General features: G+C 38.7%; 1 protein-coding gene across 2 annotated transcripts in view; it reads left to right on the forward strand.

Moving 5' to 3' along the window:
• Positions 1–18,191, forward strand: part of CTNNAL1 (catenin alpha like 1) — a 58,867-nt gene that overhangs the window by 11,236 nt on the left and 29,440 nt on the right. For both annotated transcript variants that reach the window (XM_060014366.1, XM_060014367.1), the window contains exons 2-5: positions 6,007–6,196; positions 12,290–12,477; positions 14,574–14,693; positions 17,170–17,259. In XM_060014366.1, the coding sequence (XP_059870349.1) occupies positions 6,007–6,196; positions 12,290–12,477; positions 14,574–14,693; positions 17,170–17,259 (588 nt within the window). The remainder of the gene's footprint in view (positions 1–6,006; positions 6,197–12,289; positions 12,478–14,573; positions 14,694–17,169; positions 17,260–18,191) is intronic.

An 18,191-nucleotide genomic window follows, 5' to 3' on the forward strand; every position in this document is an offset into this window, starting at 1 on the left:
GCGGCCATGGCTCACGGGCCTAGCCGCTCCGCGGCATGTGGGATCTTCCCGGACCAGTGCACAAACTCGCATCCCCTGCATCGGCAGGCAGACTCTCAACCACTGCGCCACCAGGGAAGCCCTCTCTTCTTCTTCTGGGACCCCTATAATTCTAATGTTGGTACGTTTAATATTGTCTCAAATGTCTCTGAGACTGTCCTCAATTCTTTTCATTCTTTTTTCTTTATTCTGCTCCCTGGCAGTTATTTCCACCATTTTATCTTCCAGCTCACTTATCTGTTCTTCTGCCCTAGTTATTCTGGTATTTATTCCTTCTAGAATATTTTTAATTTCAGTAATTGTGTTGTTCATCATTGTTTGCTCTTTAGTTCTTTTAGATACTTGTTAAATGTTTCTTGTATTTTCTCCATTCTGTTTCCAAGATTTTGGATCATCTTTACTATCATTACTCTGAATTCTTTTTCAGGTAGGTTCCCTATTTTGTCTTCATTTATTTGGTCTCGTAGGTTTTTACCTTGCTCCTTTGTCTGTAACATATTTTTTTTGTCATTTCTTTTCTTTTCTTTTTTTTTTTTTTTGATGGGTGGTGCTGTGTTCCTGTCTTACTGGTTGTTTGGCCTGAGACATCCAGCACTGGAGTTTGCAGGCAGTTAGATTGAGCTGGGTCTTGGTGCTGAGATGAGGACCTTTGGGAGGCTTCACTCCGATTGACATTCCCTGGTCTCTGAGGTTCTCTGTTAGTCCAGCGGTTTGGACTCGGAGCCCCCGCCACAGGAGCTTGGGCCCAACCTCTGGCCTGGGAAGTAAGATCCTGCAAGGTTCTCTGCCTATGCCCATGGCCCCTGCAGCTCCTTCAGGCATATGTGGGGAGCAGGCCCCAGCTCTGGGAGCACTCAGCCGTGGGACTTGCCACGCCTCCCCTGATTCTTAACGTAATCCTGGGAGGAAAGAGGCTGTGTAGCGACTGAGAGGCAACTTATTGCCTTTGTGACCTTGGGAAAATTCTTAACCTTTTCAAATTTCAGGTTTTTAATCTGTAAGATGAGGGTAGTAACAGTATCTACCTCACAGAGATGTAAGCATTGATTGAATCAGTACATGTAAAGCACATCAGATAGCATTTGCTGTTGTGCTTAATGTTAAATGTTAACTAGTTTTATTTTTTGCTTGACAAGGAAATGGAAGTTTGGTCTCACTTTTGTTAAACTGTGTTTAAGTATGTCTATGTAGAAAGCACGACTGAAAAGAACTATGCCAAGTTGCTCACAAGGTGGTGGGATTATGGGTCACTTTTATTTCTTAGGGCTTTCCTATATTACCCCTTCCCGTTTTTAAAAACAATCAACATGTATAACTTTTTGGATCTCCCTTTTAAAAAGTTTGAAAATAATTTTAGGACATATATAGACCTTTTTTGTGTATAAATTTATTTATTTTATTTATTTATTTTTGGCTGTGTTGGGTCTTCATTGCTGTGTGCGGGCTTTCTCTAGTTGCGGTGAGCAGGGGCTACTCTTCGTTGTGGCACGTGAGCTTTTCATTGTGTTGGCTTCTCTTGTTGCAGAGCACGGGCTCTAGGTGCACGGGCTTCAGTAGTTGTGGCACGTGGGCTCAGTAGTTGTGGCTTGCGGGCTTTAGAGCGTAGGCTCAGTTGTTGTGGTCAAGCTGGACCAGGGCTTGAACCTGTGTCCCCTGCATTGGCAGGTGGATTCTTAGCTACTGCGCCACCAGGGAAGTCCCATACATAGACCTTTTAATAAGAAATTTTATAAATTGACTTGGCTCCTCCAAATTCAATTTGAAATGCATACCTGTATTTGGACTGAATATTTTGCAGAGTGCTTTGAGTAAAAGGAAGATAGCCACACCTAATTATGCACTGGGGAGGATGCTTGTAGTGAAAGCAAAATGTGTGTTTCAGAACTGAACAATAGTTGGTATTTTAGCCTAATTGCAGGATCTTTTCTTTACAATTGAAAAGTCTAAACTTTATAAAGGATTTAATAAAAACAACTTAAACTTCTTTTCTCCAGAGTTTCTTCCAACATGGTTGTTTGGAACAGTCAGTGGTGGTCAAGTTCTCTGTTCTCCAGGTGATACTAAGAGTTCCCTAGGATGTATCAGGTGTGGAGAAGGACTAAGCTGGTGCTCATAGTATTCATATTTGTTTCCCTGCTTCCCATAACCCATAGTTATCCTCAAAATTCAACCATAGAAACACTTCTTTGATGGACTACCTAGTAATTTTAGGTAATATTTTATCTTGAAGAAAGTATTTTTCCCTCTAAAAGCAAAAACACTCAAAAAACCCAGGAAGATTGAAAAGCTCCACTAAAGGAAAGAGTATGGGGTGGACTTTGGTGTCAGATAAACCTGGGTTCAAATTCTAAACTAGGCCGCTTCTTAGCTGTGTAAGCCAAGTACTTAATTTCACTCAGCCTCCGTTTTCTTATCTTGAATAGTATGTAAGGATTAAATAAGAGAGCTAATGATAATATGCCTCTGAGTACTTAAACTGGGTACTATGTTAAATATGATACCACATCATTTTCTTTAATCCTCTTGTCAGTTGAGAAGTCAGAGGCAGGGAAGTCAGGTTGGCTAAGTGGTGAAGAGGCTAGGCTCTTGAGTCAGAGTATCTGGATTTAAATCTTAAATCTCCTACTCTTCTTGATGTCTAATTTCCTTACTCTCCATGCTGTCTAGTTTTCTCATTTCTGAAATGGGGATGATATTAGTACCTATTTCATTGGGATTTTGTGGGGCATTATAATGTAGTACTTAAAAGTGTGGTCTCTGCCAGCGTTATCCTGATACCAAAGCCAGATAAGGACACTATAAGGGAAAAAACCAAACCAAAACAACAACAGCAAAAAACTATAGGCCAATATCCCTGATGAATACAGATGCAAAAATTATTAACAAAATACTAGCAAACTGAATTCAGTAGCACATTAAATGGATCATACACCATGATCAAGTGGGATTTATCCCTGGGTTGCAAGGATGGTTCAATATACGCAAATCAATAAATGTGATACACCACATTAATAAAATGAAGGAAAAATTATATAATCATCACAATACGTGCAGAAAAAGCATCTGACAAAATTTTAACATTCTTTCATGATTGAGTATATAAAGAATGTACCTCAACATAATAAAGGCCATATATTATAAGCTCACAGCTAACATCATTCTCAACAGTGAAATGTTGAAAGCTTTTTCTCTAATGTCAGGAACAAGACAAGGGTGTCCATTCTCACCACTCCTATTCAATATAGTACTGGAAGTGTTAGCCAGAGCAGTCAGGCAACAAAAAGGCATAAAAGGCATCAAAGTCAGAAAGGAAGAAGTAAAATTATCTCCATTTGCAGATAACATGATCTTATATATAAGGAAATCCTAAAGACTCCACCAAAAAACTGTCAGAACTAATAAACAAATTCCTAAAGTCGCAGGCTAAAAAAATCAACATGCAGAAATTGGTGTTGTGTTTCTATACACTAAAAACAAAGTATCTGAAAAAGAAATAAAATGGTACCATTTACAATAGCATCAAAAATGATAAAATACTTAAGAATAAATTTAACCAAGGAGGTGAAAGATCAGTACATTGAACACTATAAAACTTGGATGAAAGAAATTGAAGAAGACACAAGTAAATGGAAAGATAAGCCATGTTCATAGGTCAGGAGAATTAGTATTAAAATGTCCATACTACCCAAAGCTATCTATAGCTTCAGTGCAATTCCTATCAAAATTGCAATGGCATTTTTAACAGAAATAGAAAAACAATCCTGAAATTTGTATGGAAGCACCAAGACCCCAACTAGCCAAGACATCCTGAGAAACAGGAAAAAAGCTGGAGGCATCACACTTCCTGATTTCAAACTATACTACAAAGCTATAGTAATTAAACAGTAGGGGACCGGCATTAAAATAGACACATGGTCCACTGGAACAAAATCCAGAGCCCATGCATACATAGTAAACTAATATTTGACAAGGGAGCCAAGAATACTCAATGGGTAAAGGATAGCTTCTTCAATAAATGATTTGGGAAAACTGGATAATCCCATGTAAAAGAATGAAATGGGACCCTTATCTTATACCACTCACAAAAATTAACTTGAAATGGATTAAAGACTTAAGTGTAAGACCCAAAGCCATAAAACTCCTAGACAAAAACATAGGGAAAAAATCTCCTTGACATTGGTCTTGGCAATGATTTTGGGATATGACATCAAAAGCACAAGTAACAAAAGCAAAAATGGACAAATTGGACTACATCAGTCTAAAAAGCTTCTGTACAGCAAACAATCTGATTTAAAAATGAGCAGAGGAATTGAATAGACATTTTTCAAAAGACATACAGATGGCCAACAGGTACATGAAAAAATGCTTAAAATCACCAATCACCAGGGAAATTCAAGTCAAAACTACAATGAGATATTACCTCACATCTGTTAAAATTGACTGTCATCAGAAAGATGAGATAAGTGATGGTGGGGATGTGGAGAAAAGAGAATGCTTGTGCACTGTTGGTGGGAATGTAAGTTGGTGCAGCCACTATGGAAAAGAGTATGAAGATTCCTCAAAAAATTTAAAAAATAGAACTACCATATGATCCAGCAATCACACTTCCTTCATAGAAGGAAGATCAACTAATCTCAGGTAGCTACACAGATACTTTCTATCACATTGTCCTATTTTAATATTTTGCATAGCATTTACATTAATTTTTTTTTAACCTATGTGTGTAATTATTTTGTCTCCCCTCACCCCACTAGAATGTAAGGTCCATGAGAATATGGGCCTTTTCTTCCTTGTTCATTGCTGTTTCATCATTGCCTAGAATTTTGTTTGACATATGATAGGTGTGCAACAAATATATTTTGTACAATTGGATTATTGTTATGTTGATAGACTGTAAACAGAATAAGGGCAGGATTGTGTTAGTCTTGTTCAGTGATGCATCCTCAGGACCTGGATTCTAGGAAATTTTCAAAATTTGGAAGATAATATTATAGATGAGGAAATTTAGAGAGGTTAAGTACATTTCCCTAGGTCATTTAGTTAGTAATGGCAGAGCCAAGGCTCAAACCCAGGCCTTCCTGACTCTAAATTATTAATACCATAACACATAAAGTGCTTGGCACGTAGTTGCCACTCAAAGGGCAAGTCCCTTCCTCTTCTCTTAATTCACTATTCTGGTCTTTGTTAATATATTTATATAAATCATTTCAAAGTTATACACAATGGACATGTACCATTTGGGATTTATATTTTTCATGTAACATTCTTTAAATATTTTCATATGTCACTATAGTTCAGGTACTGATTTTCTAGGACATTTTGAAGATTTGTATTTGTTTCAACCAGCTTAACTTGTCACCTTTTATATTTTATTTCAGGGCCTGGAGTCAAGTGTTAAAGGTCTTGGTATTTCGTTTACTTTGAGTCTGCAACAAAACTGAGAGAAGTATAAAACATAGATATTATAGTGGTCCTTCTAAAGTGTAAACAAGTATGGTTCATGTACCATTTTGTACAACCTACACACTGTGCTAGGCAGTGGAGTGGAATGCGCGGTGAAGAAGATGCTGTCTCTGCTCTCGCAGTAGCTCAAGTCACAGTAGAGGAATCTAGACCTGACATGCTTTGGTTTTATGTGGATTCTTTGAATGTAATGATCCACCTTCTCCTACTTTTCTCCTGTCTTTAAGATTTGTTGAAATGTCTGGAGGGCTTATAGAACTTTGTGCCCTGGATAACTGCCCTCAGGTAAACTTAGAATTGTTATTAATGGAAATGTTGTCCTCAGGAGGGTTGCAAGATGATTTGCTCGTTGTCTTTGGGTTGAAGCATTAAAACTATCAATTAATTTAGTGTATTAGGCTAGTGTAGTATGCTGGGCTTAATTTTCTTGGCCATTGTGATACAGCTTTAAAAAAAAGTATTGAGATAAAATTTAAGCAGATTGCTTTTATCTTTTATTTTTAGATCACCACACTTATTAATCATAAAGATAATACCAAAAAGTCTGATAAAACTCTGCAAGCAATTCAGCGTGTAGGACAAGCCGTAAACTTGGCAGTTGGAAGATTTGTTAAAGTAGGGGAAGCTATAGCCAATGAAAACTGGGACTTGAAAGAAGAAATAAGTATTGCCTGTATTGAAGCTAAACAAGCAGGTATGTTAAAGCCTATTTATACGAATTTTCTTGCTTTGGATATCATGACAAATTATTGTCTTATTTTGAGTAAAGATGTGTACTGTGTTTTAGCCCTTTTATTACTGATGCCTGGGTCATTAAAGCCCTAGATTAGCGTCCAGGAATATTGAATTTCTCTTGGATTAAGTCCTAAATCTGAAACATTGAATTCTTTCACTGGGCAGGGTAGAAGCCCACCATCCTGGCCATCAGCCATTGAATGCAAGAGGTATAGAAGGAACATGAGGCATGGACTCTACTGTCAAGGAGCATATTAGCCTATTTGCCATCACGTAGGAAATGGAAATAAAAATAAGCCTGTTCCTGTCTCTACAGCAGACAAATCTGACTTCAGATTTCCTGATGTCTCACAAGTCTATAACTGGTGGCATAGAAGTTTGAGAGAACCTGGGGAGTTTTGACGGATACAGATAATTCAGCTTTGTTAAAGTGTCATTTATCCACCTATTCTTTAAATAAATATTTACTCAGTGCTGGCCATATGCCAGGCATTCTTCTAGACCAGAGGGATATAGCCACATAGAAATCAGTATATAGTCTGCCCTCGTGGAGCTTGCATTCTAGTGAGGGAGACCATAAACAAATGAATAAATAGATATGTGCATAAGGACAGGTGGCAACAGTTATCATGGAGAAAATGGTAAAGCAGAATAAGGGTTAGGAGACCAAAGGAGGTATATTTTAGGGAGGGCAGGGTTTTTCAACTTTGATGCCGTTGACATTTTGGGCTTGATAATTCTTTGTTGGGGGTGTGGGCTGCCCTGAGCATTGTACAGTCCCTAACTTCTACCTATCAGATGCCTGTAAATCCCTTCTTCCCCCATTGTGACAGCCAAAAATGTCTTGACATTGCCAAATGTCCTCTGAGGGATCAAAATGGCCCCCCCCCCAGTTGAGAACTACTGAAATCGGGGGGTGGAGTCAGGAAATCTCTCTAAGGAAGTAACACTGAAGCAGAGACTGCAGTGAAGTGAGGACCCCAACTATATGAATATCTGGGGGAAGGACATTCCAGGCAAGGAGAAGAGCAAGAACAGGTATGGCTTTCTAGGCAAAGATAGGAACTTTGGGCCGTGTTCTAAGTGTCACAGTGGGGCTAGTGGAAGATTTTGTGCAGGATGGTGACATAATCTCATTTATATTTTAAAAGGATCCCTGGTGGCTGCTGTAGGGAGAATAGATTTTAGGAGGTATGGGGGTGAAATCAGAGACCAGTTAGGAGGCTGTTGTAGTGGTTCAGGTGATAGACGATGGTGACTTAGACCCAGTGATAGCACTTGAGGTGGTGAAAAGGAGTTGCATTTGGTTATATTGAAAAGGTGGAGCTGGTAGGATTTGCTGATAGTTTGGATGTGGGATGTGATGGGAAGAAGAGTCATGGATAACTCCAAGGTTTGATGGGTAAATGGTGGTACTCTTAATTGAGATGGGCAACCCTGAGAGAGGAGCAGGTATGTTTGGAGGGTCATCATGGGGGGAAGGGAGTGGGTGAGATAAGGCCAAGTAATGTGGAGGAGCCAACCAGGCAATACATGGCCCTAATGTTATATGAATGACTTCAGGTACTATTCTATACTTGATAGATTGAGGAATTTGGGGCCAGCTGAAAGACAATAAATTTGTGTTAGAAATCTTTCTGGTAGTACGGAGGAAATGAACAAATGAGGGTTGATTGAGAGAGAGTTGAGACTAAAGGCAGAGAGATTAATGTGGAAGCTTTTCCAGTAAACCAGGCTAAACCAAGACAGTGTGTTAGGGATATGAAAACCAGAAAGAGTACACTAAATATTCACTGAGATGATTAAATGATAGAACTTGGTTATTGGCTAAAGCAAAGGGAGGATTCTGACTTGACTCTTGGGTTTCTAGCCATCACTAAGATATAGAATAGATTTATGTAGGGAAGGGGGATGGCCTTATTCTATTCATAATTTATGTTTTGCCTACATATTAAAAGAGATTTAAGGGAATTTCCTGGCGATCCAGTGGTTAGGACTCGGTGCTTTCACTGCTGTGGCCCGGGTGCAATCCCTGGTCGGGGAACTAAGATCCTGCAAGCCGTAGGGTGTAGCCAAAAAAAAAAAAGAGAGAGAGAGAGATGTAAAATAGTTAACAATTAAACACATGTTTAATAAACCCATTAAAATAGGAGATGAAAATAAATATACTAGAAACTTTGGCCAACATTGTTACTCTAATTAAACATGAAATTTATCTTTGTACTTCCTGGAAAGCAGGACAAGAAATGTGGGAAAGAAGGGGTTATATAATTCTCATTGTTTGTTGAAAGGAAACAAACCAGCTTGTCAAGAGGAAAGTGACTTTTTTTCCTGGAACTAAATTGTGTGGGCACTTATACAAGAGACATTATTACATAATGCCGTGGACAATTCAACAGAAAACGTAGAGATGTTTTTCATGTTACTGTTTCTTAAGCAGACCCTTAATTAAAGCAAGAGTAAGGGTTTTTAAAAGAAAGGGCAGCCTGAGTCCTCACCTTATTGGCTTCGTAGCATGTCACTGTGCTCAGTGTAAGGTGAGAAGAGGATGTGTACACCTACCCCAGCTCCAGTAGACTGTGCTGCCCTGCAAGTCCTGTAAGCCTAGGAGCTCCATGCAGGTGTCTTTTGGATGCTGTCTGGTGTCATGGGCTGCTCCTGTTGTCTCTTCTCACGTGAAGTGCTCTTTCCCTCTTGAGAACTGCCTCTTACGGTCACTCAGATAATATAATGAGAATGGTGCCTCCTGGAGTTGTAGGATATGGAAGCCTTATTTTCTCTTAACATATACAAATTTAAGACTTAAGTCACTCCTGGAATGTTTCTAGCCCACTCAGCTCATAGTAGTCATTTTCTCCTTTGGACCATTTAATATTCACTTGAGGGGAATAATGTAAAGTAGTGATAAAGAACTGTGGCTTTGGAGTCAATCCCAACTCTTCCACTTGCTAGCAGTGTGATATTGGGCAAGCTACTAAACTTTTTTAAACCTCAGTTTTCTAATCTATAAAGTGGGGATATTAGTGTTTATAGCAGTGTTTTGACATAATGCATGTATGCATTTGGCACATAAAAAGTGCTCAATAAATATTAGTTGTCATTGTAATGATTATTTCTAACTTTTCATTCCCTGTGTTGAACTTTTGCATTGTGTTTTTACTTTTTTCTAATTGAGGTATATTTGACACACAACATTTTATTAGTTTCAGGTATACAATGTAATGATTAGATATTTGTATATATTGTGAAATGATCACCACAGTAGGTCTAGTTAACATTCACACATAGTTACAAGATTTTTTTTTTCTTGCAGTGAGAACTTAAGATTTACTCTATAGCAACTTTCAAATATGCAATACAGTATTATTAACTATGGTTGCCAGGCTGTGCATTACATCCCATGACTTATTTAGCTTATAACTAGAAGTTTGTACCTTTTGAGTGCACCCATTTTGTCCACCCCGCAACTGTTTTTACTTTTTACTTGGCTTCTAGTCAAGTTTTACATTTTCTGTGGGCACTCAATAAATATTTGTATTTGACCGACTTTGAGTTTTTGCTTTAAGACATAACACTAACTAGTTACATATAACAAGTTAAAAAATGACAACCATGAAACTATAAGGCAGCTTTGTGACTTTTCCAGGGGACTAGTTTCTGAACAGTCTATACTTGGAACAACTTTATAATGTTAAGGAAGCATTTAACTTTGTTGGTGGAGCTAACCAAATGTTACCGTCCCACATACTTAGGGCTAAATGCCTGGGGTTTAGTCAGAAAAAGGAAAGGTTAAATAACGCCATATGGGCAAGCTCGTATGTAATATCTCTGATGACTGAGAGCTACTGGAAAAAGTAACATTTTCCAGGGGTGCAGAGGAAACATTTTTATACTTCTTGCTATGACAAAGTGATACTTTTCCTCTTGCTCCTTTCTCTGTACGTTAAAGTTTAATTCTAACCTCTTTTTTCTCTTCATATTTGCTATATAAACTTTGTATTAGTTACCTATTGCTGTGTAACATATTAACCCAAACTTAGCAACTTAAAACCACAAACATTTTATTCCCTCACATAGTTTCTGAGGGTCAGAAATCAGGGAGTAGCTTAACCAGCTGGTTCTGGGTCAGCGTCTCTCATGAGGTTGCACTCAGGGTGTTGGCTGGGCCTGCAGGTTTGACTGGACTGCAGGATCTGCTTTCAAGCTCCCTCTCTTGGTTATTGGCAAGCTTCACATTTTTGCTGGCTCTTGACCAGAGGCCTCCGATTCTCCCCATGTATACCTCTCTGCAGTAGTGGCTGCGTGCAACATGGTAAATGGCTTCCCTCAGAGAGAGCAACCAAGATGGCAACCTCAGAGTCTTTAACAACCTAAGGTTGGGTGTAGCATACTGTCACTTCTGCCATACCAACCCTGGTATCCTGTGGGAGGAGAGAACACAAGGATGAAAATACCAGGAGGTGGGGACCATTGGGAGCCATCTTGGAGGCTGGCTACCACAGACTTCGTCTGTTAGTAGAACTTCAGCTGTTGTCATGTTATGTAACCACTCCATATGTGATGGCTTATCTTTTGGGTTTTCCTGTATCATTTCAAATTCCGATTGTCTGAAACTAAATTTATCATCTCCCTTCCCATGCCCTTCTGACTTTTTTAAGTGACTTAGGTTTACAACCTTGAAGCCATTTTTTTCACTTTTCCTTTCCTTCATATCACTGTTAAGGTCCTAACTTTATATTTTGTTCCCTCAGTATCTCCCGAATCATCTTTTTTATATTCCTATGGCTGTCATCCTAGTAAGTTCCTTACTGCTTCACACTCACAATTAAAATAGCTGCCTGGTTAGTAGCCTGGCTCTGAATCTCTCCTTTCTAGTCCATTTTATATGCTTCTATCAGACTAATCTTCCTGAATCCTGACTCATTATGTCATACCTTGTGATATGTCCATTAAAATTCAGATAATTTTTCTCGAGATCCTTAACCTCTTGGGTGTATGTAATAATATTGACAAGAGGGCTTTTGTGAGAAAATCAATCCATTATGTACTCAGACTTATTTACGACTTAAAAATGATCTTGAACATTACAAGATGATGAAAAGTTTATTTTTTTACACTTTTAAATTTAAACAGTAAGGTTTGGGAAGAAGTTACAGTCTGGTTTAATTTGGGGGGACAAGAAATATTTGAATTGTTTTATTGGTGGATAATTGCTATTACAGAAATCAAAAGATTTTCATAGCAACAATGAAGAAGAGACTGTTTTTTTTTTTTTTTTTTTTGCGGTTCGCGGGCCTCTCACTGTTGTGGCCTCTCCCGTTGTGGAGCACAGGCTCCAGATGCGCAGACCCAGCGGCCATGGCTCACGGGCCCAGCCGCTCTGCGGCATGTGGGATCTTCCCGGACCGGGGCACGAACCCGTGTCCCCTGCATCGGCAGGTGGACTCTCAACCACTGCGCCACCAGGGAAGCCCGAGGGATGTTTTTTCTAGGCCCACTTTTCACTGAGGATGTCTCCTGCTGGGGCCCAAAGTCTTGTCTTCTCTCCCTGCATATCCATAAAAACCCAAACCCCTTCAGGTTGTGGAGATGGGCAGTGACACCCACCCCCACCCCTGCCCCCCTGATGCTCCCTCTACCCCCTCAGCCCTAGCCAAAGCCTGGGCAGCTGCTTACTTCTCTGCTTTTAGGTTCTTCCTTGGTTATTGGTTCCTGGGATCTCTCTTTCTTGACCTTATAGAGCAGGAGGCTTTTGGGATCATGTAGTTTGCCGTACCGCTGGAAACAAAAGTTATAATATTTTTCAAACTCGATGAATGTAACAGTTTTCCACAATTCTTAGGAATGTACCATTATTTTGCCATTAGAGAACCTTATATGATAATCCTTAGGTTCATTAAGAAGAAGCTATTTCTTATTCCTGAAATAAGACTCCGAAGTTGAGTTTCTGCCCATTGAGCACATTACCTTAAAGATTAAAGTCTGGATTTTAATTTGTGTGACTTATTCCCAGTTTAACCCCCCACCCCCCACCCTTTGCCTTTCTTCTTAGGAGAAACAATTGCAGCGCTTACAGATATGAGCAGCTTGAATCGTCCAGAATCTGATGGCCAGATCACAATTTTTACAGATAAAACAGGAGTTATAAAAGCTGCAAGATTACTTCTTTCTTCAGTGACAAAAGTGTTATTGCTGGCAGACCGAGTAGTCATTAAGCAGATAATAAGGTCAAGAAATAAGGTACTTACCTTTCTAATGTTTCTACTTGTGTCTTTCAGGGTTGTTCAAAAAGTTATTTCTTTTTTTTTTAGGTTAACTGCAGGTAATTCAGCAATGCTTATCTGTTTTAATTGTTTATTATTCGAATTGTCTACAGTTTAAAAGTGATGCTTCATCTATACCTGTAATTCCTAAATGTATATACTGGGCTCAAACTTTTGAATGCAAATAACATTTCTTCTCAGAAAACCATTATCTACTTGTTGAGGTTTATTGGTGAAAACTTTTCATGTGTACAAATGTGGGAAGAAAAGCTGAACACCATGACAATGTATGTAGTAGAAACCTAGCTGATAAAAATACTGAATTCCGGGCTTCCCTGGTGGCGCAGTTGTTGAGAGTCCGCCTGCCAATGCAGGGGACACGGGTTCATGCCCCAGTCCGGGAAGATCCCACATGCCGCGGAGTGGCTGGGCCCATGAGCCATGGCCGCTGAGCCTGCGCGTCCGGAGCCTGTGCTCTGCAATGGGAGAGGCCACAGCAGTGAGAGGCCCGCGAACAGCAAAAAAAAAAAAAAAAAAAACTGAATTCCTAAGTGCCTTTTTTCCCCCAAGTCAGACAGTAACAATTTATATGCTTCAGAAGAAGCTCAATTACCTGAAACCACAATTATCCACATTATAAAATTTCTGTATGCAAAGTTCCTAAATATTAATAATCATAAAATTTAGAGAATAGATTTTAACTCTTCCAGTCTAGACTTCTTCCAGTCTCTCAGATAATGGCCATGCTTCTCCATCAACAGGGAAGCCAGGGTGTGTACAATTATTTATTTATTTATTTATATAGCTGCGAGTCTTAGTTGTGGCAGGCGGGATCTTCGTTGTGGCATGTGGGATCTTTTAGTTGTGGCATGTGGACCTCTTAGTTGTGGCACGCAAACTCTTAGTTGCGGCATGCATGCGGGATCTATTTCCCTGACCAGGGATGAACCCGGGCCCCCTGCATTGGGAGCGTGGAATCTTACCCACTGGACCACTAGGGAAGTCCCAATCACTTCTTTCCCTGGATAATCCCCTAGGCAAAGAGGAGGGCAGTCAGCCAGGGAAGGGATCCTCCCACTGATCTGAGGGCAAAACTACCTGGCTAGTATTGAGTGAATTGAAAAGTGTAAGTTTAAAGAGAAAAAGAAATTGGAGAGGTGAATCGGACAGTGCTAGAGGAATAGGAACAAACCTTCGTCTCTTTGGAAGACGGAGGTTCTGCTCAGTGGTGGCAATCTGCCTTATCTACGTTAATTGCCTAGGCTTCCTGAGCTGCTGGGGCAGATTAACATGCCAAATATCCATCATATCCTCATTAAAAATAAGTAAACACAGGCTATCTGTGTTTTCCTTACCTATCTTGGTCTGACTAAAACTAATCCAGTACTGTTATTTTAGAGAAAAGTATTTGAAAATATGTTTCACATCTATTTACTTTACTTCTAAATATCAAGAAAATACATAACGTTCTCTGTTGACTGTGTTACAAACATGCTCTCTATCTACTCCTGGCTGCCCAAAGCTTCTTGGCAATTAACTGATTCACCACAGGCAGTTTCTGACTGATGCAAACTTTTCCTACTCTTGAAGTCCCTAATCGCCCTTTCCACTCCTTACTATGCGGGTGACCTTCCTTCCACTTTTCTGAGGAGGATGGGGTTCCCCCAGTTCTGGTTCACTGAACCTTAAAGCTTCTGTGTATCATCTTTTATCCCCATCCGCCTCCTACATCTATGAAGATTTGATTACCTTAGTCCTGCACATTCCCGCCTTCTCCAGACCTTGCTGCATAAATGATCTCTTGCATATTTAGTCATTTCCTTTACTTTTTCCTTTAATTTTCAAGTAAGCCCAAGTCTTCCCATCCTAAAAAGAAATCATTCCCTAGATGATTCTAACCTTTGAATCTGCATCTACTTTTCTGAGTCCTTTCTTCTCTGTCTTTTCCTCGGACTCTTTCTCAACTTCCCCCTAGAATTTAGAACTTCTCTTTTGTTCCTCTCTTGGCTCAGGTTTGATGTCTCAGTCTCTTTCACATCTAAACCTGATAATAAAATAATGTCTGTTTTGCAGGTTCTTGCGACTATGGAAAGACTGGAGAAAGTGAACAACTTTCAAGAGTTTGTCCAAATATTCAGTCAATTTGGAAATGAAATGGTGGAGTTTGCACATCTTACTGGAGATAGACAAAATGTATGTGTTTACAAAATCTTGAAATACATTTATACTTTTCAATTTGGATAGAGGTGTGATCTTTGTGATCATTTGGGTTGTTTTTTTTGCTTGTTAAATCTATAACCTTGCTCTTGAAAGCCTTTCATAAATAAGCCAGGATAAAGTAAATAGATCTGTATGCCTTTTTTTGCTCACAGATAACAGTTAAATATTTTCCCACCTCACACACTGGGAAAGGTCATACTTGCCTTCAAGCCCCAATTAAAGTACTTCCTCTTTCACAGAACTTTCCATTTGACTCTTCTACAAGGGCTCAGGCAAATAAATGAGTCATCATACATATCCTGATAGTATTTTGTTATATATCTCTTATTATTCTTTTTGTAATTTGTTATATATTATTCTGTTATTATATCTTTCTATAATTGTTCTATATTAGATTAATAGTAATAACCCAAGCATTGGGTGATTTGCATTGGCTATATGTTAGCTACTTAATATTCATGATTTCATTTAATTCTCAGAACATCCGTGTAAGGTAGATATTGTTATTACTGTTTCACACATGAGGAAACTGAACTTGAGAAGATAATAAAGTTTCCCAAGGTCACTTTTCTAGCAGGTTGAACTCAATTATGTCTGATTCTAAAGCCTGTAGTTTTCAAACCGCACCATGATATTAGGTCTTTGTGGGTCTGTTCCCCAATTCAGACTGTAAGTTCTGAAGTTTAGGGAGGTGGAAAACCATGTCAAATCCAGGATTGACTTTTTCTTGTTGTTGGGGTACTTGTGCATGTGTTTATCCTGTCAAGTTAAATATATAATTGATCACTTCTTGAGATGCTTTGGTATAGTCCCATAGGCCATGGTTTGGGGCGTGAACTTTCCTGGTTGTAGCTGGAGTTGGAAGGTGGGTATTGGCCTGGAAAGTGGCAGGCTGGGTTACATGCTTCACTTAGTGCTTCTTGGACATCTGGGTTTAATGAGGCCTGTGTTTCGTCCTGTGGACCAGCCCTCTAACAGATTGAGATGCCACCTTTTTGGATCACTTGCTATCACCATACAATCTATGGTGTAATGTATGGCTTACAAGTGTTATGTATACACACTTGATGCATTGTCAAGTAGACCCACAGGTTTTTTTGCTAGAAGTCCTGTCCAGTATGTTAAAGACAAGGAATGGATGGAAATTTTAGAAGTGACCTCAACCTTTATTTTTGAAAGATGCTCCTAATGGATGATAATCACATGTAGGATACAGTCCTTTGGAATGTTACCTTGTGACCTGAATTAGCTTTGGAGTTTTTTGCAGTTTCTCATTTACTAGATGTAACTTTGCTTCTTTCTTTCCTATTAAAGAAAGCTGTATTGGGATGCAAGTAAATGAGAGTGATATTATTACAGGGGTAACTTTGAATCCACTCCCATTTATTAAAACAAATAAAAGGAAATCACTTTCATACTTTAGGTCCTTGTTATTTGTAAGAAAAGCCTTTTCATCCAACTGACAAGTGAGAAAAAAAATTGACTAATATGACAGGTGAAAATTTTATGTAATCCGAATTTCATCATCCATAAGTAAAGTTATTGGAACACACCCATATTAATTTGTTTATGTATTGTCTAGGGTAGCTTTCATGATACACTGGCAAAATTAAGTAGTTGTTTCAGAGACCAAATGAACCAGAAAGCCTCAAAAATTTATTATCTGGCCTTCTATTGAAAATTTTTGCTGACCCCTGATTTAGATGGTTACCAAACTATTATGAGAGTATTTGGTTGTAGATTTAATCAGCAATATTTGGAGATCTTCTGTGATAGCACACATTCATATCAAGGGCTATATGAAGAGAAACCAAATGAAAAAAAAAAACAAACCCAAATACAGTGCCTACTTCAGAGTTTATATTCTAGTTGGGGAAAATTATATGCCCAAGAAACATCTTAAGAACATTTTAGAGCAGCATATTGGCTAAGTTTAGGATTAAAACAACAACAACAGCAACAAAAAACTTGAGATGAATATGCACTTAGATGGGATTAATCACATGATCCCTGAAAGAGTTGGCTGTAAGTGTCTATTTTGAAGGAAATAATAGTCTACAAATGCTCAGTAAATAAGTCGCTTTTAATTAAGTAAAGCATAGGATGGTTGTTTCTGGTTGGGAATGAGGTGTGTTTACATGGGCAGAATGTCAGGTGTGCAGGCCACCAGAACATGAGCCACATGGCAGCCTCTCCCTAGGTCTCAGTTCCTGGCTGTGCTGCCCTTAGTAAGGGCAGCTGTTTCTTTCTACTCTATTGTGTTGATACATTTACATTGAAGTGGTGACATTTTATAAAACATTTATTCTGGGTTTTTTTCTACTTTGTCACTTTTTTAAAACAATGTTACTTAATTGCTGAGTATTGCTATTATGGAGTAAATTATTTCTCAAAAAATTGAGTTGTTTACATGATCCTAGACTGCTCAGTGATTTTATTCCATGTTTAGGATTTGAAAGATGAAAAGAAAAAGGCAAAAATGGCAGCAGCTAGGGCAGTTCTTGAAAAGTGTACAATGATGCTTCTCACAGCTTCAAAGGTAAGAAAATTTTTGTTTTACTGTGTTGTAAATTAATTAAAAAACCTGATTAAATGCATCTAATTTATGTATTTTACACATTAAAAAGATGAAAGTGATAAATTGGAATATGGGCTATAATAGTTAAATTTCAGTTATTCTTTAACAAGAATGTTAACTTCCATCCCCAGTTCCAAACATCAGGTAATCTATGAGTCAGCTTTGAGCAACTAAGCAGAAAATGGCTTATTAAGTGCTGTGAATGGAGGCCTGTCACACACGGTCACTGCCTGTGGGGTTTTGCTAGTCTCATTGGGGAGCCAGCACATGTGCTCTAGAAAAAGCTACGCAAGTTAGAATCTGTTAAGTAACAGTGGAGTATTAAGTCAGCCCTTAGCTTGTTTATTCTGTAAATTCATACCTCTAAGTCCTTATTCTACTTTTAACAAAATTGTCAATCAAGAGCTCGTAATTTCAAACAGCAGTCGGCCAGCAAATTGGTACAATTCAAGAAAGAACTAGTAAACATCTCATTAGCAGTTTGTTTAGGATTGCCTTTTCTGCTCGGTATATTGCCTTGATGCTAGGATCAGTGAAGCCACAGAAACAGGATTCACGGGAGTCTGCTTGGAAGGCTCTGTTCATAGCTAGGCCCTGGAGTAGTTTTTCCTTTACATCATTTTTTAAAAGTCAAAGATGCATCCACAGTCATAAGACATCTGTTCATTTTTCCTCATTCTTTTTTTAGCTCTTGCACATATTAGGCAACATTTTAGAAGTTTTAATCATGATGAAGATATAGAGTTGTTGTTTTTTTTTCAAAAATTTTAAGTAAACATACTAAAGTATAAAGATACAGTTTTGCACTCTGCCTTTTTCACTTAACCTTGCTGTCGCTTTTTACTCATCCTACTTCCACTTTTAGTGAGGAGAAGCAGCTGGGTGAGCCAGGG

This window comes from Delphinus delphis, chromosome 6, assembly GCF_949987515.2.
Source record: "Delphinus delphis chromosome 6, mDelDel1.2, whole genome shotgun sequence".
Taxonomy (NCBI): Eukaryota; Metazoa; Chordata; class Mammalia; order Artiodactyla; family Delphinidae; genus Delphinus; species Delphinus delphis.